At 40.5% G+C, this 21451-nt stretch overlaps 3 protein-coding genes and 4 non-coding genes across 8 annotated transcripts in view; all 7 read left to right on the top strand.

Moving 5' to 3' along the window:
* Positions 1-7807, top strand: part of LOC113571311 (collagen alpha-1(XXIII) chain) — a 63406-nt gene extending 55599 nt beyond the window's left edge. The window contains exons 17-30 of the mRNA XM_027000176.2: positions 1029-1103; positions 1249-1293; positions 1471-1515; positions 1850-1930; positions 2024-2077; positions 2384-2449; positions 2588-2614; positions 2730-2798; positions 5169-5231; positions 5385-5411; positions 5509-5562; positions 5706-5792; positions 6620-6658; positions 6778-7807. Of these exons, the coding sequence (XP_026855977.2) occupies positions 1029-1103; positions 1249-1293; positions 1471-1515; positions 1850-1930; positions 2024-2077; positions 2384-2449; positions 2588-2614; positions 2730-2798; positions 5169-5231; positions 5385-5411; positions 5509-5562; positions 5706-5792; positions 6620-6658; positions 6778-6780 (735 nt within the window). The 3' untranslated portion in view covers positions 6781-7807. The remainder of the gene's footprint in view (positions 1-1028; positions 1104-1248; positions 1294-1470; positions 1516-1849; positions 1931-2023; positions 2078-2383; positions 2450-2587; positions 2615-2729; positions 2799-5168; positions 5232-5384; positions 5412-5508; positions 5563-5705; positions 5793-6619; positions 6659-6777) is intronic.
* A 39-nt stretch (positions 7808-7846) lies between these two features.
* trnav-cac lies at positions 7847-7919 on the top strand. Its single transcript has one exon. It is a non-coding gene; the product is annotated as a tRNA-Val (tRNA).
* Positions 7920-8159: 240 nt separating this feature from the next.
* Positions 8160-8232, top strand: trnav-cac. Its single transcript has one exon. It is a non-coding gene; the product is annotated as a tRNA-Val (tRNA).
* A 425-nt stretch (positions 8233-8657) lies between these two features.
* LOC113571302 (guanine nucleotide-binding protein subunit beta-2-like 1) lies at positions 8658-12155 on the top strand. Its single transcript, XM_027000164.2, has 8 exons — positions 8658-8799; positions 9391-9562; positions 9921-10068; positions 10207-10302; positions 10494-10604; positions 10817-10957; positions 11663-11773; positions 12016-12155. The coding sequence occupies exons 1-8, from the start codon at positions 8691-8693 to the stop codon at positions 12079-12081; spliced, it is 954 nt and encodes a 317-aa protein (XP_026855965.1). The 5' UTR covers positions 8658-8690; the 3' UTR covers positions 12082-12155.
* A 1702-nt stretch (positions 12156-13857) lies between these two features.
* LOC113571299 (heterogeneous nuclear ribonucleoprotein A/B-like) lies at positions 13858-18835 on the top strand. Of its 2 annotated transcripts, none has more exons than XM_027000158.2 (9): positions 13858-13945; positions 14438-14655; positions 15167-15335; positions 15418-15576; positions 15663-15794; positions 15914-16007; positions 16557-16721; positions 16811-16896; positions 18143-18835. In XM_027000158.2, the coding sequence occupies exons 2-8, from the start codon at positions 14456-14458 to the stop codon at positions 16879-16881; spliced, it is 990 nt and encodes a 329-aa protein (XP_026855959.1). In that variant the 5' UTR covers positions 13858-13945; positions 14438-14455; the 3' UTR covers positions 16882-16896; positions 18143-18835. The 2 variants fall into 2 exon arrangements, with proteins under 2 accessions (XP_026855959.1, XP_026855958.1); XM_027000157.2 differs by having other exon boundaries at positions 13859-13953.
* A 749-nt stretch (positions 18836-19584) lies between these two features.
* trnav-cac lies at positions 19585-19657 on the top strand. The gene has a single exon. It is a non-coding gene; the product is annotated as a tRNA-Val (tRNA).
* Positions 19658-19912: 255 nt separating this feature from the next.
* Positions 19913-19985, top strand: trnav-aac. Its single transcript has one exon. It is a non-coding gene; the product is annotated as a tRNA-Val (tRNA).
* Positions 19986-21451: the final 1466 nt, after the last annotated feature.

Here is a 21451-nt window from a genome sequence, read left to right on the forward strand (position 1 = left end):
AAATGGTCACCTTTTAATTCAAATCATATATAAAATGCCTGAAAACCTTTGCCTAAACCAACTAAAGCCACGATACTCGATTATAATTGATAAAATAAAAGACGTTTCGGACAGATGAACTTTATCAGCAGTGCTTTCTAACCTCATTGCTGCCATAGTAACAACTAGCAATGTAAACATATACTTCATCAGTGCAATGGCCATTATCTTTAAAATGCCTTGCAACAATTCCTTAATTTTGATGGTCCAGTGTTCAAATGATCTTGGTTTCTTTGAATTATAATTGATTATTATCTCTTGCCGAACTGCAGTGTACTGTTAGATTGTCCACAGTGAGAAGTGGTCATCATATTTTGATCAGATAATGAAACACCTTATCTTACATGAGTAGAAACATATTCTGACTAGATTTGATATTTCCTATTATCGACAATGTGGACAATAAAAATATTGTTGGCGTACAACCAACTGCAAATTTAAAACTTAACCTGAATACTTGAAAAGAAGCATGGTGTTAGGACAAATAAGTTTGTGTGATAATCAAAAATAAGATAGATTTCCATGGGAGTACGATGTGCCTGCTTGTGACCCGAAAAGAAAATATCCTATTCTGAAGTAGTATAATACAAATACATAATAGGTAGGGTAATTAAACTTTATCATCGTGCCGGTGTCCATGAGGACGTGTAACTGGAATATTGTAACCCAAAAGTTGTTTTATACATAGGCCTGTTTAGCAGACTGCTTCGAAAAACTATTGGACATGTGGCAGTGTGTCCTGTCATGGCATTAGCTAGCTACATAAAACTGGTTAATGCAGCGCATTAATGCAGTCGCCTTGGTCCTGGATAACTAGTCGTGTATAAACAAAGTAAAAAGATGTTAGAATTTGAGCGATTCATTGCTGGAAGTCAATACAATAACATTTTAAATTTTTACAATAATGTTTTCTCACTGGAATATAAAGCTAATGTCAGTACAGTAACCATCCTCTTTCTTACCACCTCATCTTCTTCTGTCTTGCTCAGGGCTTTCCTGGAGAGAAGGGGGATTCTGGGCTTGCAGACCACCCTCACCTGTCTGCAAGTTTACAAGTGCTGCAGGTGGGGTACACTACAGAGATATCCAATCCACCGTCATGCCATGCTATTGAACTCTAAATAACCTATTTTTGGTCATGTTAATAACAGTGGGACCCATCAAGTATATTCAGACTCAATTTGCATCATTCTTGTACTTTTCTAACAGGGGCCTCCTGGTCCACAGGGGCCTCCTGGAGACCAAGGAGCAAAGGTGAGAATATTGCTATATGATTATCCATGCCCTCAGAAATGGAAAAGAAGCTATATGTATAGTATGCAGAGAGTATGAAAAACACATTGCTAAGCATGTGTGTACACTTGTACAGCTCACTGGACCTTTGTGATATAAATATTTTAATTTATCCACTGAAATCTAATATGTTAACAGGGAGAAATGGGCTCTCCAGGAATGCCTGGAGTTGAAGGCAAACAGGTGCAGTACTCATATCATATAGCAACATACACTGAAGCTTATCTCCTAAATAAAGAATGGGGATCAGCAGTCTAGACTGGGACACCAAGTTCCAGCCCTATAGATCTCACCTCCTGAAAACCTCTGGAGTTTAGTTCCAGCTCTAAACAGATCTAACACAACTTATTCAACAAACGAAGACCTTTGGCAACATCTAAATATTACAGTTGGGTGTGCTGGAACTAAACTCAGGCTAGTAGGTCTTCTGAAATGGAATGGGGCACCACTGATCTAGACAATCAACACACTCTGTAAACTTGTGATTTGACATGTCAGACTGCTGTGCTCCACACAGGGTCCTAAGGGGAACCAGGGGGAGCCAGGCAAGCCTGGAGGGGCAGGAGAGAAGGGAGAGATGGGTCTGCCTGGGGCAGTGGTAAGTAGGGCACTGCTGTGGAGGTGAAAGGGCTGGTGGAGGTCCAGAAAGATGGTGCTATGAAGAAAATAATATTATCAATGTGTTTTTCAGGGTGCTGATGGCCATAAAGGAGAGAAGGGTGACTCCAGAATTGAGGACAATCTGGTTTGTGGAACTTGATAATATCTGAAGGATATCTATCATTTCTTAGAGATTGGTTATCTGTTCCTAACATTTAGTGTTAATCTATATTTGGACAGATAATCATGTCTGATCTGATATTTTCCTTGAGGGTTAAAAAGCATGTCAACAGGGTTTTTTTTTTATTTTAACTTTTGAACACATTCTTATGCCAACACTGCCAAGTTGAACTGATTCCTAGAGCAAACTGTTTTAGTGTATTAAAGTGGAAATCTCTAAACATCATTTAAGCTTGAGAGTCAGTGATTGTGTGTCCTCTTTCCTGTGCAGGCTCAGATTATCCCACTGCCTGGTCCCCCAGGGCCTCCCGGACCACCCGGCCCTCAGGGTGTCATGGTTAGGAAAAATATTCATATTAAAAATATTAATGCTATTATTTGTTTTCTGTCCTATTTTTAACTAATGGCTTTGTTGAGCAAATAAACCTTAGCGTGGAAACCACATACGCCATGTTTTAATTTCTTTACTTCTTAGGGCATTCATGGAGTTCCTGGTCAAAAGGTATGCTTGTGGTGGCATCTTAAAATGAGAAAAATCAATTTGAAGAGCATGAGATCATTTGTACATGTCCAGGACTAACATTGAGGTGGATGTAAACGTGTGTGTTTTACCACAGGGGGAACCAGGAGAGGCAGTCAAAGGAGAGAAGGGGGACATTGGGGAGAAAGGCCAGCCAGGCCCACGGGTAAAATTCCCATCCTGATACCTCTTCTGCTCCACTCCACCATAAGTGCTATTAAATTCTGGACCTTCACATATTCAGCCACAGTGGTGGATCTGTAGGCAGGGCTACAGGGCCATTGTCCCCAGTTGATTGTTCCCTAGAAGTGTCCCTACCCTCTCACTTATCGCTCCAGAGCACTTCACTGATTTTCACATTTCACATGCTTTTCATTTCACTGTGAAGTCTATGTTAAACGTGGCACACAGAGGGCTGCCAGGTTATGTAACCATTGAATAAAATACTATTTTAATAAAGCACATAAGCACATTTTTATTAAGCTTATTAAATTACAAATGATTCAACACATTACTAATGTTTAAATGAGCATTTAACTGCTGTTGGTGAACTTCAGTTTGTCTAACATTTGAAAGCTGTATTACTAGCTAACTAGCTAGCTGGTGAATTTAAGCATTGCAGGAAGGTAACATATTTTTACTAGCCATGTTTTGACACAACAGTCTACAATTTGGTTTGTGTGGTTCACTAAAAAATATGTAATTAGAGGAGTGCTTATTGAGAGTAAATTGCTATTGATTTATGTATGTATCTGTATGTATTTTGTGTTTAAAAAAACAGGTCAACTAGCTAGCGTTAGTTAACTACTATGTCAACTAGCTAGCAAAAACAGGTCTGGCAAACTCTTGCAAATATAAAGCCAGGTAGATATTGGAAGCTTTTTTGCCAAAAGAACACCTAGACTGCCAGTCAGTAAGAGCAGTCAGAACCAGCTGACAACAGCTGAAGCCCCTCTTGGTCTAAACAGAGAAGCTCCAATCCTCAATCACCATGTCTGCAAACATTTAGACACTGCAAAATAATGATAATAGGCAAAATTAACTGCATTTTTAATTGTTTTCTCATGATATGACATAAGAAATGGAGCGACCTACCTGAATTTATATCCTGAATTTATAGTGTGGAGGTCAGATGGCTCTCTGTTGCCTGTGCAAGTAATTGTTATGCTCCGAGGAGCTTATGTTACCCAGATTTATATGGCACATAATGGAAACATAACAAAGGGAGCCATGTTCCCCTAGTTGTAAATATTTGCTCTGCCAGGGTTCTATATTCCCAGGGTCCTAAGTTCCCCAGCCCATATAGCATCTAACCTGAAAAAAGATTCTTCAGCTGTATAAACTTAATATGAAATGGGCTATTGTGGGAATTCTGCAAAGGGGTTTTCTGTTCCATGATACTGCCATATGGCTCTCTGTAATAAGCCTAGGGTTAGAGTTAGGGTTAAGGTTAATGTGTGTTAATTGGGTAACATAGGACCCTGGGAACATAGGCTCCTGGGGCCTGTTGCAGCAACTTGGTTTACGCCTGGTCATAAGATAAGTCGGCCATAACTTTTTGGGCATAACTTTAAGACTTGCACCAACCATTCACAGTTTGCATTTTTCCTAAAATACACCTAGCCAGGAGCAGGCGTGAAATCAGATTCTGTACCTCTTTTATGATAACTGCAATGCCAAGGTGGCCGCAATGTAACCTTTGTAGCAATCATTTAGATGCTCAGCTATAATGACGCAGAGCTAATTGAGAGACGTAGTAGGGATGATCTGTTTGAGGTAATTGTTTTTGTGTTTTTTTTTGTTGTTGTTATGCTGCTTTGTCTAGAGGTCAGTGTGTCTTTATGTGAACTATATAATTCAATACATTTACATTTCACTGTCTGTGAAATTACTTTTACAGGTTTTGTTTTATTCTAAACTTGGTAGCCTAGTAGAAAATAACAGATTAGCTTGCCACAGTAAGTATGAGTAGCAGTTTTGCCTAAGAGTAGCGCAAGTTGCTTAGCAACTGTTATTGTTACACGTTTCACATGGATGTGCACCGCTTAGTTGCACCTAAGCATAACTTTACTCTATGACAAATGGCAGATGTGTTATTTAATTTATTTGAGCAGTGTATATTCAACCATGTGTGTCCTGCTTTCTGCATAAGGCTTTAGAGTCATCAACAAACAAGGTGTATATATATATATATATATATATATATATATATATATATATATATATATATATATATATATATATGTATATATATATATATATAAATAAAAAGCCCATTGAACAAAGAATTATGTATAAATGTTTTATATATTCTTGGCCCCTCTGTGTTGCGTAAGGCCCCTTTGTGGCCCTGGAGTTTGAAAAATCATAGACCCACCCCTGCTTATCCACCATACAGAAATAGTCAAACATGTGGTGCCAGACCAGTTGTATGTCTTGCAATTTCTATTAATGGTGAGAACCTGTCCTCAAGTTCTGCTTAGGGCAACATAGGTTGGGTATGGACTGAGCCGATATTGTTCTCCACTGTGTTCAGGGTTATCAAGGTTTTCCTGGCTCCAGTGGATTGGTTGGTTTGCCAGGTACAAAAGGTGAAAAGGTCAGCATCTTTCCAACACCATCACTGACCACTTTTAAAGCAATTTGCCATCTCCTTTATACTCCACATAATCTTTTGTTGCAAGTAGATATGAGATTCAAATTAGAAGTATTGTGAGTCCTGCTTTACCAATAATATTCCTTGTGTTAACAGGGCAAACAAGGAGAGCCTGGGTTAGATGTAAGTATGATTTAGGTACACATTTAAGCAGAATTATATACTTGTGTTTTCTGGTTTGGATCCCAGCTCTTATTGGCCCTGGTATCTCCCCTACCAGGGTTTCCCAGGGCTACGAGGGGACAAGGGTGCCAGAGGCGAGCGAGGAGAAAAGGTGGGGAGACTGTCACGCATAACCTACATTATCATAAATGATGCTGACATGCATTTTGGTTTGTTTCCTTTCTTGTTCTTGGAGAATACGATTCCATTTTCATGCTGCCTCTCACGTCCCTGTCTTTTCTCTCTTTCTTGCAGGGTGAAAAAGGCTTGACAGGAAGAAAAGGCCCTAAAGGACAGAAAGGGGAGCAGGGGCCTCCAGGGCTGGACCAGCCGTGCCCCGTGGTATGTCAGGCAACAGCGTCTGTAGAGCTCCTGGAGCTGAAGAGTATTAAAGAGTATGCATGACAGTGTGTTACCCACAAAGGATGCGGATAGTTACAACCTAAGAGTCTCCTTTTGTCCAGCCTTTCTTGCCTTATCAATGACATGGTGTTTGCTGGTAAAGTGCTGGTTGTAGATTGTTAGTGCTGCCACTGCAAGGCAGGTATAACACGAATGGATCTCACTGACAGGGCTAGAGGGGCTAGAGAACACAATGGGAAGGCAGATCTCAGTGCAGATGCCCCCTGCCCCTTGATATAGTATTTCTGCTCGGGGTGTGCTGTGTTGATTTTTGATTCTGCCATTTCCAGTTGTCTGGTGTGTCCTCTTTTACATTAACACGGGGTCAGCTTCCTACAGAAAGACATTTAGACCGAGCTCTAAGTGAAAAAGGTGACAAAGACGCCATACACCATGCTGAACTATGCAAAAGTTTTGTTTTGTTTTTTTAATTGAGTTTTATTCCAAATGTAATAATCCAGGTTGAATCCAAGCCTTGTTCTGTGAGGCAAACAGTCCCATGTAAAACCCAGTGGTGTATCCATTTTTGGTTTTTCTCTTGTGTAATTTGACTGAATTCACTGGAGACATGTAAAATAAGCAGTGTATCGTGTGAGAGCATGACGTGATATGGTCTGGCCCCGGAGTCATTAAAAACCAAAAGGGTTCTGTTTCATTTGGTGTTTCCTATCAACAAATCACTGGTGGCATGAGTGGTTATAAATCGTATTTAGCTCAGTGGTACTAACGTCTTCATTCGTAATTCCTTCACCCTTTTCTATTCCTAGGACCGAGATGGACTGCCAGTGCCAGGATGCTGGCACAAGGTTTGTACCCTTAAAGTTTTTGAAGTATGATTCTTGGTGTGTCACCCTTTTTGGTTTGTTGTTGAAAATCCTGTATGAAATTTTTTAAAGAAAACAACACTTTTTTTGCTCTCTTGCAGTGATGACCAACCTGAACCATGGAATCTGTACATATTGATATATATTTTCTAACCCTTGCTTTGTTTTTCCTGCATCTTAGATTTTGTTTTTTTGTTGTTGCTGTGTTTCTTAATATACTGGGTTTTGATACAGAAAGTTACACTGTGAGCCCCTTGCAAAAACATCTGTCCATATTACTCTTTATTATATAGAAGGGCTCTGAATAATAAGGATCCAAGACAAAGCAGTTAAACGAACTGAACTGAAAATTAACCTTTGAGGGCACATGGACTCAGTGCATGTGGAATGCACAGAGAAAACTGCCGCTGAGCTGAAGGAAAGCGCATCCACCCATAACCAGCATAACACCAGTACACCTATCAGACTGCAAAGCAGGTTAACGCTTTGAAGGGAAAAGCACCACAGAGAAGGCACAATGTCTCATCCCAGGAGAGATGGACTTTTTGGAGTGAGAGAGTGCTGCAATAGAGCGGTTCTGTGCTACAGAGAGCACCACTATAGACTCTTTAAACTGAACTTCGCATGGGATTTTCAGAGTTCTCAGGAAGTAGTGCTTATGTCAGAAGAAAACAATGATCTGCATAGGATTTTGAATGAAGTAAAAAGTTAAAAGTATGGTGAATAATGAAAAAAGTACTTGTCTGTTATAATAATGGAGTTCAATCAAATTTAAACATTTAATTTAGTGAAGCTTTGTAAGAACTGCTTGATGTATTTTAATACTCTTACTGATTATCTGTAAATAATATGTATAGTCATTGTCAGTTTTGGAGCTTATAGCGTTGTGTGTTTGGCTAGGGTTGTTCTACTGATGTTTTGTCTGTTACAGTCAACATGGTCCACATGTACATTTCTGCTTATGTAGCTAAGTAGCTAGCTAGCTAGGTTGGATAAGCAGATTCAACATGGACTGCATTTGTGTTATGCCATGTACATTTACCGTTAAAAGGATTAGTGTTAACCGAAGTATTTTGTATAATTTCTATTATTTTTTTTGATGTGTATAATTATAAATTGTGTATAATTGTTGTGTATGTTCTTTTTTTCTTTTAAGAGAACCGGTAACAGGTTTCCGTAGTGTAGTGGTTATCACGTTCGCCTCACACGCGAAAGGTCCCCGGTTCGAAACCGGGCGGAAACATGGTTTGCATTTTACAGTGTTCTTATATTGGTGTCTGAACTTTAACATGGATTATATCATTATCTGAAATACCTTAAACACAGCGCTCTATGGTAAATAAAAATACTTCCACCATTTATTCTTAATATCCGCACATTAGGACAATTATTCGCACGAATACCCATCTTCAAACTGGAAATGCAAATCCAAACTTCTTCGTTTCCGTATCACCTCGCATAGGAGCCACCCATGTGCTCATGGGTTTTCGTAGTGTAGTGGTTATCACGTTCGCCTCACACGCGAAAGGTCCCCGGTTCGAAACCGGGCGGAAACAAGGTTTTAAACGTTTTAGCCTTTCTCCCCATAATTTAGTTAGTTGATTTGAAACGAACGTCAGTTTTATAGCACTTGAGCCTATATAGCACTACAAGTGGGTTAGCGATCTCCTCTGGTTACGTATCGCTAGCTAGCTAAATTACACTGTACAACGCAATGATTTTTTACAAACTACAGATGACAACCATCTAACCTATTTTCCCAAAAAATAAATAAGTCCGTTTAAAACAAAAAAACAAAAAAAAAACAATTAGACTTTTAACGTTAACTTTGACTTACAAGTAGCTAACCTACAACTCCCAGAATGCAATTGAATGGACTCGTGTGCTAAGAGTTGCTTCCGGCTTTTTATCGGTCCTTTTCCTGTGCTTAAAAAATTGAGGAGTTAGGGTGGTTTGGCCCTCTGACTCAATCTAAAGCCATCTACCCTGAAAGGCACGGTGCAAACTTGCAAAAATGACCGAGCAGATGACCTTAAGGGGGACCCTTAAGGGTCACAGTGGTTGGGTGACCCAAATTGCTACAACCCCTCAGTTTCCGGACATGATTCTCTCCGCGTCCAGAGGTAATCGGCTCTTCCATTGCACTGTATCAGTATGCCGGTGGATGTATGTTCGTGTTCACAGTGCTCTCACACTGGTTTTCAGTTTGCTTGCTAGATTAATTACACTAAAATGACAACTATATATGACGTTTGTGCGATCACCTTTCAGTAACAACGGACTTATAAATACAACACTTGTCTTTCAGAAAAGAAACAACTAAAAGTATCGTCCTGCTAACGCCAGATTAGCTGGCTACTGCAGTGCTGGTCTCTTCAGTTCTTTGCTGGTTCAGTTTGCATTACTGTCTCGGAATTAAATTGAATATGTGGCTTTATGCAGAGCAATGGTATTCTGTTGCTTTTTAAATCTTGATCTCAAGGTTTTTTCTTAAACAAGAAACATTTGCTAGGGCTTTTGATGGTCTTAAAATGTTTTGTTGGCTACATGCCTTACTATACTAGCTTTTGCATATTAGTCTTGGTTTGTCAACGTAGATATGTCACTAGTACTTAACTGATATTCTCCATGGCATTTAAAATTCTAAATTTTAATTCTAAAACTCGGCATCTCTATAAAACAGACATTTTGCTTGTCCCCTGTCCATCTTGCAGATAAGACTATCATCATGTGGAAGCTGACCCGCGATGAGACAAACTATGGTGTCCCTCAGCGTGCCCTGCGTGGACACTCGCACTTTGTCAGTGATGTGGTCATCTCCTCGGACGGGCAATTTGCGCTGTCCGGCTCGTGGGACGGCACACTCCGACTCTGGGACCTCACCACGTGAGTGTGGCGCAGAGATGGGGAAGGCTTGCGCGATCATGGCTACACTGTCACACATGCTGCCAGCTTTCTGTCATCTCTTTCTCAGTTCCACAACTCCTCTTGAACTAAATTAGCAACACTGGCTGTCTTACCGAAAAATGAATTAAGATGATTAGGTGAGGGTAGTGATTGCCTGTGCTGATGAACTGCTGTGTCCGGAAGGTGTTGCGGTACCTGTTGGTGTTAAAAAAATCAAACATAACATTAAAATAAAATTTTTTTTTTAACAGGTTCAGAAAATGTGTGTCCTAAACATTGAAAGCCTATTTGAGTGTACTTTGAATGTGTGTTTAATTGTTGATCTGTTCATCCTTAGGGGAACCACAACCCGTCGTTTCGTGGGCCACACTAAGGATGTGCTGAGCGTTGCCTTTTCTGCCGATAACCGCCAGATCGTGTCTGGCTCCCGGGACAAGACCATCAAGCTGTGGAACACCCTGGGTGTCTGCAAATACACCATTCAGGTTAGACCCGCTAAGCTCTTCGAAACTACAGCAGACCCTGTAAGATCTAGTGGAGCCTATTTAACAGCTTGTTGAAGAGTCAACCCAGAGCTCTAAAAAGTCTCCCCCCCCCCCCCCCCCCCCCCCCCCCCAATGTAGGATGAGGGCCACACTGAGTGGGTGTCCTGTGTGCGGTTCTCCCCCAACAGCAGCAACCCCATCATTGTATCCTGTGGCTGGGACAAGTTGGTCAAGGTGAGAACAGGTTTAATGCAATTAAGAGCATTTTGCTAAAAGAATTTTTTTTAAGTGCACAGAGAACTGGCCTGAGTTGGTGCAGTATAACTGAAAATTAATTGAGAAATTTAAAAAAGAATCATTTGAATGGCAGGCGTCTCTGTAAGGTGCCTTTTTTGAATCGGTGTAATGTTTGCCCTCATCCTCAGGTTTGGAACCTGGCGAACTGCAAGTTGAAGACCAACCACATCGGGCACACTGGCTTCCTGAACACAGTCACTGTCTCCCCTGATGGGTCCCTTTGTGCTTCTGGTGGAAAGGTAACACTTTCCTGTAAAGAGATCAGATATGGCTTTCGCTTCAGTGTTGCATTCATGCAAACTATATGCAAAGGCTTTTGGGAGGGCGAGTATAAGTCACAACCACACGTTCCAGTTAATTTGAGCTTCTTTGTCTGCTGTCTCCAGACGTATTTTGCGCCACATCTCGGCTGATCTGTTGAGTCCCTGTCTCTTGTTCTCCTTTCCTGCAGGATGGGCAGGCCATGCTGTGGGATCTAAATGAAGGGAAGCACCTGTACACTCTGGATGGTGGTGACACCATCAACGCCCTCTGCTTCAGCCCCAACCGCTACTGGCTCTGTGCAGCCACGGGACCCTCCATCAAGATCTGGGTACTGACTCCCATCTGTGCCTCTCGCTTTAGGGCCTTGACGAGCTAGACTTGCTTTTGAAAAGCTGTAGAAGACTATACTTAAATACATAATCATTGAACTTCAAAAACCATTTTATTTCAAAGTCTGAGTATTTTAAAATGTCATGCTAGTATGCCCAGCGGAAGCCTTTAAGACATCATCTTTTTTTTTTCTTTTTGGGTCACAACTTTTGTGGTGTTTGTAATAACATCCTGAAGCAGTTCCAGACTACTCTGAGTAGTACTCCAGTTAGGCTCTTAAGTGCTGTCTGCTCCCAGAGTCAGCTTACTAAAGTCATTGTTAAAAACTAGACCAGCAAACTTCCCACTGTTCCGGGTTCACCTCCTCCTCCTCTCAACCCCCCTTTCTCTCTGTGGTAGCTCGGTTGGCGTCTCCCTACTCCTGCCCTTGTCCGATAAATGGAGACATCTTCAAACAAGGCCAAATCTGACAGTGTGCAATTGTGATTACCTTTTAATTAATATTTCAGTGTCTGCTCTCCTGAAGCCATAATTCTTATAATCAAATGACCTGCTTCCTGCTCCACAGGGAAAATATTTCTGAAGTTCTCTCGTTAATCTGCTCAGATCACGTGGGCTCTAGCTGCTGTTTACTCTTCTCTCACATTATGCGTGTCCCATGAGCTGAGTGCCAGTTGTCAGCTGTTGTCCTGTCCCTCTGCAGGATCTGGAGGGGAAGATCATCGTTGATGAGCTGAGGCAGGAGGTGATCAGCACCAGCAGCAAAGCCGAGCCACCTCAGTGCACTTCTCTGGCTTGGTCTGCTGACGGACAGGTACGCTCTTTGCCTGAGCTGTGTGCGTGAGAGTGAGTGAGGGAGGGAGGGAGCACGAAAGAGAGATGGAGAAATTTGATGTTACAGTCCATGCAGTCAGTGGAACTTGATATAATTATAGACTTTAATGTCTGGAAAGCTGAATTGCTGCTTTTTGGCAGATGTTTGAAGGCTATAGCAGCCAGGCTGGGCTTCTGAGTGCCTTTTGTTAAACATATTGTTTCACATTTATTCTTTCTTAGACTCTGTTTGCTGGCTACACTGACAACCTCATCAGAGTGTGGCAGGTTACCATTGGAACCCGGTAGACATCTTTAATTCCAAGAACAAAATGCTAAGAATGGAGCTTGGATGAAAATAAATAAAATAATAAAAATCGAAACATTTGGTATGTCGTCGTCTTAAATATATATATATTTTTTGTCTTTATAAATGGTTAATTCTATCATTTTAATGCTTACTGTTGGCATCTTGTCTTTGTGAGATGCATTGAGACCCTTGTTTTGCTTAGTCCGGTTACATACATCCTGGGTGTCCATGGTGACCACGAACATGTATGCTCAGAAGAGTTGACAGATGAGTAGCTGAAATGATTTGGCTATGCTACAGGCTTGTGTGTGTGTGTGTGTATGTATATATGCGTACATACGTGAGAGGATATGTTGTTGTATAACTGGAAGTACAGGGAATGCCGGGGGAGTCTGTTCCTGTTATTTACATTTTACCCATTTTCATCATTTGTGTAGCACATGATTGCATGACAGCAAATACCCTGTGAGGATGAACGTGCTTGTGCAAAGCCCAAACATTTATTCCTATGGCAGCATGAACTGTAAAAGTATTTCTAATTTGATGACTTGTATGGGCATAACTGGAATTGATCGGGTATGGGGGGGGGTGACTGGGAAATCAGTTGGTAGCCTAATAGTTATGAAAGTGCCTGCCTTTTCAAAAAATGCAAATTGTTCCTTGTGTACAATTTAACTTGTACACAAGCCTTTACGGTGAATGTTCATTCATAATTTGGGAGAGAATGGGAACTGAATATATTGAGTAACTTCTAAGTGCTGTAGACAGAGCACCTTTGCTGTGGGATTTGGTAGCCTAAATTTAGAATTTCAGTAGGATCGCGGAGCCCTTATAGGGACGGTGCGGTTAAAAAAAAGTATCAAAACTTGAATAAAACAAGTACAGATTGTGCAAAATACATGTCAGCGTTAGCCTAAGCGAAAATCACAAGACCTTCGCGTCACGGATCACTTGAAATTTGGTACATTAGTTAATGACTGCCTCAGATCCCAGTGTATGAACACCCGAAAAAAACTTAAATCGTATGTCTTAATACTAACTACCACTCGCACAGCGTGAGCAACTTATGCTTTAAAATACTTTAAATACTTTAAAATAAAACGTAGCTGAAGCTGCTGCTGCCATTACCGGAGATGGTATTAATGTGCCACCTAACATGGAATATGAGTAAACCGTGACGTGACATTACATTAGTGGCTATTATGCCTAAGGTTTTCTCATTGCTATGACACCACACTATTCTTGACACTTATTTCCCCGCTGCTTCCTTTTTAAGTGCTCCGTAGCCCTGGGGTTAATAGTTTACACAAAAAATAAAAGAACCTGGGGCCGCTGTTTTTTGGACTGACGACAAACCTGTTATGCAAATATTTCAGCGCTTAATGCTGCGCATATGTCGAGTTAAGATAAGGGCATGACGCAAAAAAAAAAAACGGCACAGGACAAAAATTCTTCATTTTGTCCATTTGTGTATTATATCTCGAAAACGAGCCTGACAACTTTCTGTTCATCAGTGTTTGCCAGGTTTGTTACCCATATGGCCTTTGGTTTTGTCCCGTTGAACAGAAGTGTACTCATGACACAGCTAACGGAGATTTTGCCTAGAATTAGTCTGGAAACGTGCGAAGCTGCACCTACGGTTTTAACAGCGAAAAACTGCGCACGAAATAAGCAAGAATCCGGTACAGTCAAAATCAAACACCAATGAGAGAACCCCGTCATCGCCCTGACTGCCCGGTCTGTCTTATCGCAGTCGGTTTTATTAAACGGAGCTTCATCCGGTGCTATAAAGACTGCCACGAGTTGGCAATGTAAGCGAGAGTCCATCTTGAACAGCAGCCGCAGGCTCAGGAGGTTCAAAGAGTAAGCCGGTACTGGTTTAAAGTGTTACTTCTTTACATAATTTATGCAGTTAGCTAAGCATACACAGAGGCTAACATTTAAATACAGATTTCCGATTGTGTCCCTGGCGCTTCATAAGTTATCAATAATACGTTTAGGGCGCGAGTGTAGAGGCTCGTCTGGTTTAGCTGGCTAGCCTGTGTAGCGATAATTAGCCTCGGTTAGCTAGCTAGCTAAGTAGATATCGGCGCCATGGGAATGACGAAGCCAGTGCAATTATTAATAACTCGATCTGTACGGCGTTATGTAGCTCTTTGTGTTACAGACAAGATGATTTTGTTAGTTTGGGAGATGTTTAGTTGACCACACTAGTAACTGCTAATTCCTAATACTCTCACACTGGTGTTTAATGTTGGCTAAGGGGCTGCTAGCGCTAGGTGGTTCACACCCTTCCCCACGCGTTAACTTACTGGCTGTTCTTAAACGTTTCTCTTCCGTTAAACGACAAAAAAGGGATAAAAGGCAGTCGCGATGGCCGACGCTGAGCAGCAGTTCATGGAGACCTCGGAGAACGGGAACGAAGAGGAGGACCTGGACGGCGCAGAGCCCTCGGAAGAACAGCCAGAGACGGAGGAGCATGTAGACGAGGGGGCAACGGCGCAAGATGACTCTCAAAACGGCTCGGAAGAAGGAGGACAAATCGACGCCAGTAAGAGCGAGGAGGATGCGGGGTGAGGGGCGCACTGATGCGCTTTTACGATCAATTTGAAAATGTTTGTGGATGGTTTTTATTCGAGGCTTTGTTTGGGGCATGCACCTCTGTTATGGGGGATGGGCTAGGCCTGATTTGCTTTTCGGCGCCATTGCTTTTTTTGGGTGAAGCTGCCATGTATCGTCACCCTGAATATTTTGATGGTTAGGGATTTTCGTAGGGTCCGTATAACTTGAGAAACCAGGAGAAATGACTATCACGGTTACAGTTGCATCTCTGCATTTGGGCTTGATTTACTGTTATGGCCTGTCATGGTGGTGTGAATGAAACATGTTTGCACTTCTTAAGGGAAATGTATCGTATGCTCCTTGCATAACATTATAGCTATTACATATGCTACTGATTTACCTATGACTGCAGAAATGTTTTTTTTTCTTAAAACTTTGCAGTGTTGCTTTTGAATAACTTGCATTTTTTGGTGTTGGGTCAATAAATGAGAAATTAACATTGACTTGCGTCTCTTCTTGCAGCAAAATGTTTGTTGGAGGACTTAGCTGGGACACAAGCAAGAAAGATCTGAAAGACTACTTTTCGAAGTTTGGGGAGGTGACTGATTGTACCATCAAAATGGACTCAAACACTGGTCGGTCACGTGGGTTTGGATTCATCCTCTTCAAAGATGCAGCTAGTGTAGAAAAGGTATTTATGGTAAATGGTGCTTTTTTTTTTTTTTTTGTGATCCCTTGTTTTGGTAGACATGTAACTGCACTGGGTGTTCCAGGTGTTGCAGCAGAAGGAACACCGGCTAGATGGGCGACAAATTGATCCCAAGAAAGCAATGGCAATGAAAAAAGATCCAGTCAAGAAAATCTTTGTTGGTGGCCTTAACCCTGAGACAACAGAAGAGAAAATCCGGGAGTATTTTGGGGCCTTTGGAGAGGTGAGTACTTTTACTAGGAAGATTTTACCTTCTGAAGTATTTAGAAGTATTTGGCTCCAAATTGGTATTTCTGTCTTTTCTTTCAGATTGAGTCAATTGAACTTCCCACGGATCCAAAGACAAACAAAAGGCGGGGATTTGTCTTCATTACTTACACGGAGGAGTCTCCGGTTAAAAAAGTCTTAGAAAAGAAATACCATAATGTTGGCGGAAGCAAGGTAACCAATAGAGAGAGACCATTTTGTGGCACTTGCCTTGAAGTAGCCTTTGGTTGACGCAACAAGCCGTTGTGTCATGTTGATCACGCTGTGGCTGAGTTTGTCTTTCTCTGTTTCAGTGTGAGATTAAAATTGCTCAACCCAAGGAGGTGTACCAGCAGCAGCAATATGGAGGTCGTGGGGGCTATGGTGGGCGTGGTCGGGGGCGTGGTGGTAAGTGAAACGGAAGAATCCTGTTATTGTACCATGTACTAGTCAGTGCCATGGTATCAGTGTTCATCATGATGCTAAATACTATTATTGTAGGATGCTGCAAGTGACTCCCTATAAGGTGTTTTTAATTACTTAAAGCTATCATTGTTCAGACTGGTCTCATTCCATATAAGTGACTTGAGATGTTCATGCCAAAAGCATGACAGAACACGGCAAGTCATTATTTTTAATTTTGTCATGTAGTTCCATTTCACATTTGGCTTGACTTGTTTTTTACTTCTGAAATGCCAGCACGAACAAAGTACTAAATTTAAGCAAGCAGATATAAAAATGCAGCAAAATTTGCATAGATGTATACAAGATTAGTCTTTATATGTGCCTCACTGCTGACATGTAGTGTTTTAGCTATGAACATGCAACAGATGTATATTAAGCCCAACTGTCATAGGTGCACTCTATGCAAATGTGTAGCTGAGACAGGTTTTAATATGCTTAAGGTTTTAAAGGTTTTTTTTGTATTTGTTTGCGTGCCCCCCCCCCACCCCCCAGGACAAACTCAAAATTGGAACCAGGGATACAGCAACTACTGGAATCAGGGCTATGGCAGTCAGGGCTATGGGTATGGTAGCCAGCAAGGCTATGGCAACTACAGCGGTTACGGCAACTATGACTATTCTTCTGGCTACTATGGTTATAGTGGTGGATATGACTACAGTAGGTAGATCTTCTTTCACTTGCGTCTGATCATCAGAGTTTGGCGTCTGTGCAAAGAGAGTCCTCAGTCCCTCTGTCTTGTCTTCCAGACCAGGGTAATACGAGCTATGGGAAAACTCCAAGACGTGGAGGCCACCAGAGTAGCTACAAGCCATACTGATAACGCATAGTGCAGGTATGCATTTTTTTGCATAGTTTTCTTTCTGATTAGGTTAATATTTGGGCACGCGGTATGACTTAGGTTTGTAGAGGCAGGCGAGAGCAATGTCATTAAATACCCCCCCCTTTTTTTTTCTTTTCTTTTTTTTTTTTTTTTTAAATATATAAATACCCCCCAATGGGTTATATCCTGTTTCAGTGCAAAATGGGTGGCCCTTATGTTTGCATAAAATGTACATAAGCTTTACTCAACAGTCAGGAAACTGATTACACCCCCCCACCCCCCACCCCCTTCCTCCGGCATTCCTGTTTTCTCATTTGTTTTGAGTATGAACATTCAAAGTTGCCAGATGCCTTGGCCAAATGTAGAGTATCGCTTGCGTCTGTGGGATATTCTTTTAAGGGCTTCTGCATAGCTTTGCTGCCAACCAAATGTCAGTTGTCATTTTTGTACAGATGGATCAATATACTAATGTGATTGTCTTGGAGTACCAGCTTCTATGCAGACCTAAAATTTGTATAATGCATGGGGTCACACAAATCAAGCCATCTCGGTGCGTTTTGTAGAATCGGGAGTCAATTCTAACATGAATCAAAATGGGTGTTTTACTACGGAAAAACAGTCTGTTTTGCAGCACCCAGAAAAAGGTCCATGGTGCTAACTTTGTCTAAGCCTCCTGATGGGGAAAGTTTCTCTACCATTCCATCTGCACACACACGAGGCTTATATGGTGCCCCAACATCAGTGTCTTCATCAGTATGTGGAATCGGGGAAATTTTCTCTCCAAATTTGCTGAATGTTTAACACAATCATGCGAATATTTATTTTATTTTTTTATTTTTTTCCTTTCTTTCTTTTTTTGAATGTTCCCTTGGTTATTTGAATCCTAGTGGCCCAATTTATTAACTGGGTAGAATGTGTTCATGGGATAGACGAGGCATGGGTAGCAGTTGGAGTTTGGTCTTGGGAGTTTTTATAAGGATGCATCTAGATCTCTACTCCAGTGCTTGTTCAGTAAGGGATGTTATCATGGTTGCGCAATTTGCGCTTTTGGTTAAAAATGCTTAAATTCTTAAATGTCCATTATACAATTGTAAATAACTTTTTGCTTGGTGTGTTTTTTGTTTGGGGTTTTTTTTTTCTGGTGTGAATATTGGAACTAGATTTGTTTACCCATGTCTTTAAAAAAAAAAAAAAAAAAAAAAAAAAAATTTAAAAACATCCTATTTTGCACTTAATTGCTCTCGCATGTACTCCCCAGGCCATAAGTATTTTCAGTCCAAGAACCCATGACGGCAGCACAGTCATACAAGTTGGATCTCTCTGCTTTTTGGTATAATGGGACTCATGCTCCACTTGTACAGGATCATGGATGAATGCGGAAGCAATGTCACTTTTCCACTTCTTTTTTTTTTTTTAATTATTATTATTATTTCTGTTTTATTGGTTTTTGTCCACATTTCCAGTCCTGGAAGTGTAATTTTTACTGTACTTTTTGGTACCTTTTTTGAATCTAATGTATTGTATGGTTGTATTTTACGTGTTAACTGGATTTGCAGCAATTGAGAATCGGGAGCTATCAGAGCTTTTGAAATAAAACATTTGAGTAATTTTTTTCCAGTGTTTCCAGATTTGCTGTTTATTTCTCTGTTGCATGTCTGCAGTTCTACAACCACGCAAGGGAGAAGGGTATAAAGGGATTGTGGAAGATCAGTGTTATTTTTAGATGTCTAGTGAATATCAGCAGTATTAGTGTTACAGCAACTGGCACATTTTGGCTTATTTTGGCTTTCAAGTTCTAATTTGACAGAGCTTTTAAGTGACTGATCAATAAATGCTAAAACATAAGCTTGCTGCTACAGCTGAGAAGTGCAAGGAGCATATTCTGCTTCTACTGAACTCTCATTCCTATAGTGTTATTGACTGACTTTAGAAATAAACCTTGTTTACTATTTCTGTGCATCTTCTTTTCTATACTTGTAACTTACTGATTTCTGACTACAAGAAGTACTTGAGTAAAATAAATGTAATGGCGTTTAATGAATTGTTAGTTGCTACAGATTTATGTATAGTCACACTACACTATTCCAGAGGGTAATGTTGGTGGGTGTTTGTTTACACTACAATCCTTTTAAATGAGCCCTTTTTCTGAGCAACCAAAATGGACTAAACCTTGTGCCTTAGGTGTCTATCTGCGCGCTGAGTATGTTTTGGACACAGCAGAGACAATTGCGTTTTTGTACTTGGGATATAAACTTGCTAAATGTGGAGGGGAGACTTTTTTTTTTAAATCACATCATGCCTTTAAGGAATCGCACAATGAAAATACCATGTTATCCAGCGAAAGGAAACTCAAGGAATTGTGGCAGCGAGGCACTTCTGATACTTTAGTCAAGCCCAAGCTAGAGAACAGCATACAAAACAAGGGGCTTCTGAGCAGAGGGGCAAGAGGACTGCTTTCCACACCCTTTCCTGGGTCTGTACGTTCTGAGAAAAACCTAAGAAATACCCGCAGCCTATACGCTTTTGTAGCTGTGGCTATAATCTGATCTGCTGGGCTTCTAGATACTAAAACTATCCGCACTTCACACCTAGCTGTACATGGGGGATGGATCTGGCTGAAGATTCTTGATCTGATAAGTGGCGCAGTTAAGTTCTAGCTATAATCAAGTCCTCAGGGTGGGGTCGAACGTTTGCATCAAAGTTTCCGTAGTGTAGTGGTTATCACGTTCGCCTCACACGCGAAAGGTCCCCGGTTCGAAACCGGGCGGAAACATGTTTCACGTTTTACAGTGTTTTTTCATCGCTTCTTAACCTTATCATTCAGATACATATAGCTAGCTGAAATAGACGAAACTCAGCGGACTAGACTAAATATATTTTCATAACTTACTAGTAATACGAAGATAATTCACAAGATAATTCACAGGGATTCCATATAGGCAAAAACTTAAAGTGTGTCTCCACGCAAATTGTAGTTATCGAAAGTTTGCGTGAGATACTATCAAAGTCGACAGCATCCTCCAATACAGTTTCTGTAGTGTAGCGGTTATCACGTTCGCCTAACACGCGAAAGGTCCCCGGTTCGAAACCGGGCGGAAACAATCTTTACTTTACTTTACTTTAATCTCTAAAACAGCAAGTCTTGTGGGGTTGATAATAACTATCAAAAGTGGTCCAAGGAAGGTCAATCTGTAAACTGGCGTCAGGATTACAAGCACCCAAAGGTCACTGATATACTTGGAGACCAAACACTATAAGAGCAACTGTAGAACACTTGTAGAAAATTTACATAAAAATAATCATTTCATATAGGTTGCAGCACCATCAGCTGTAAAACAATTCAAATACCACAAATGACTGGAAATTGTCCAACAAATTAAAAAAAAGATCTCACAGAGATTCAATATTATATACAGGCACAATTTAAAGGTCTCTTCAGTCTCATAAAACCAGCAGCATATGTTTGCTATGAAGACTAATCTTTAGTCTTTTAATCTTTCATGTGTGACTTTTCTGTATTTTCTTGATATCTGGAATTACATTAGTAGCAAGTTCATAGTGACTTTTTATTTTATTTATTTATTTTAAATGTAAATGTATTTTAAATGATATTTATTTATAAAACCTACAAATGGAGTTATAAATCCACTTACTCATTTATATGCAATATTCCTTCAGAAAATAACTACATAGTTGTTTTATATATGTATTTTCACCCATTTTATATATGTATATTCACTGTGATGTAGCTACTATTTCAAAACACAAACTCAAAATTCTGGTTGCATGTCCTGACCTGACACCTGATGTTTTATACATGACTATGTACGAGAGCATATAGCATGTGACTTGTAATGACCTTTTTCTTTAGTATAAACTATAGAGAATGTTTTTATAAAAACAAAACAAAACATATATTCTGATTTATTACAGAACTTTATTCACAAAACACAAAATGTGACAGGGTCTGAAGTCATCCAATCAGAGGCAAAAAATTATAAATATACCTCCGTAGACATGATAGAGGTGGAAGGGTCAAATGATGGGTTTGTGGTGTTTGTGTGTGTGTGTGTGTGTGAGAGAGAGAGAAAGAGAGAGCGAGAGAGAGAGAGAGAGAGAGAGAGAGAGAGAGAGAGAGAGAGAGAGAGAGAGATTGATCAATCCAGAGTTGAAGATGAGACTGAGTATTCACTTAATTGATTAATTGATTAATTATTCACTGAATTGATTTAAATGTATAAAATTTAAATCCATTGGTGAAGAGGGCATTTATTCCTTAGATGCTGCTTCCTTAATGTATCTCTGCAGTATGGATGGCTGTTCCGTTAACCTCACATTACCAGGAACCATTCTTTGACCTTAATACCTTTCTGGAGCTCTTTGAGACTTCCATCCAAGATGTCATTGATTTTCAGCCTTTTCCAAAGAGGAGGACACTGTGGGGTGGACTATGGCTTTTATTTTGTAGCCGAGACCATGACTACTGTAGCAGCATATAACAGCTTGTCGGTTTCAGTTATACTCGTGGTTGGTATTGTACTTATTGTTGTATTCATAACTGCTTGTA

Source organism: Electrophorus electricus, chromosome 6 (genome assembly GCF_013358815.1).
Source record: "Electrophorus electricus isolate fEleEle1 chromosome 6, fEleEle1.pri, whole genome shotgun sequence".
Classification (NCBI taxonomy): Eukaryota; Metazoa; Chordata; class Actinopteri; order Gymnotiformes; family Gymnotidae; genus Electrophorus; species Electrophorus electricus.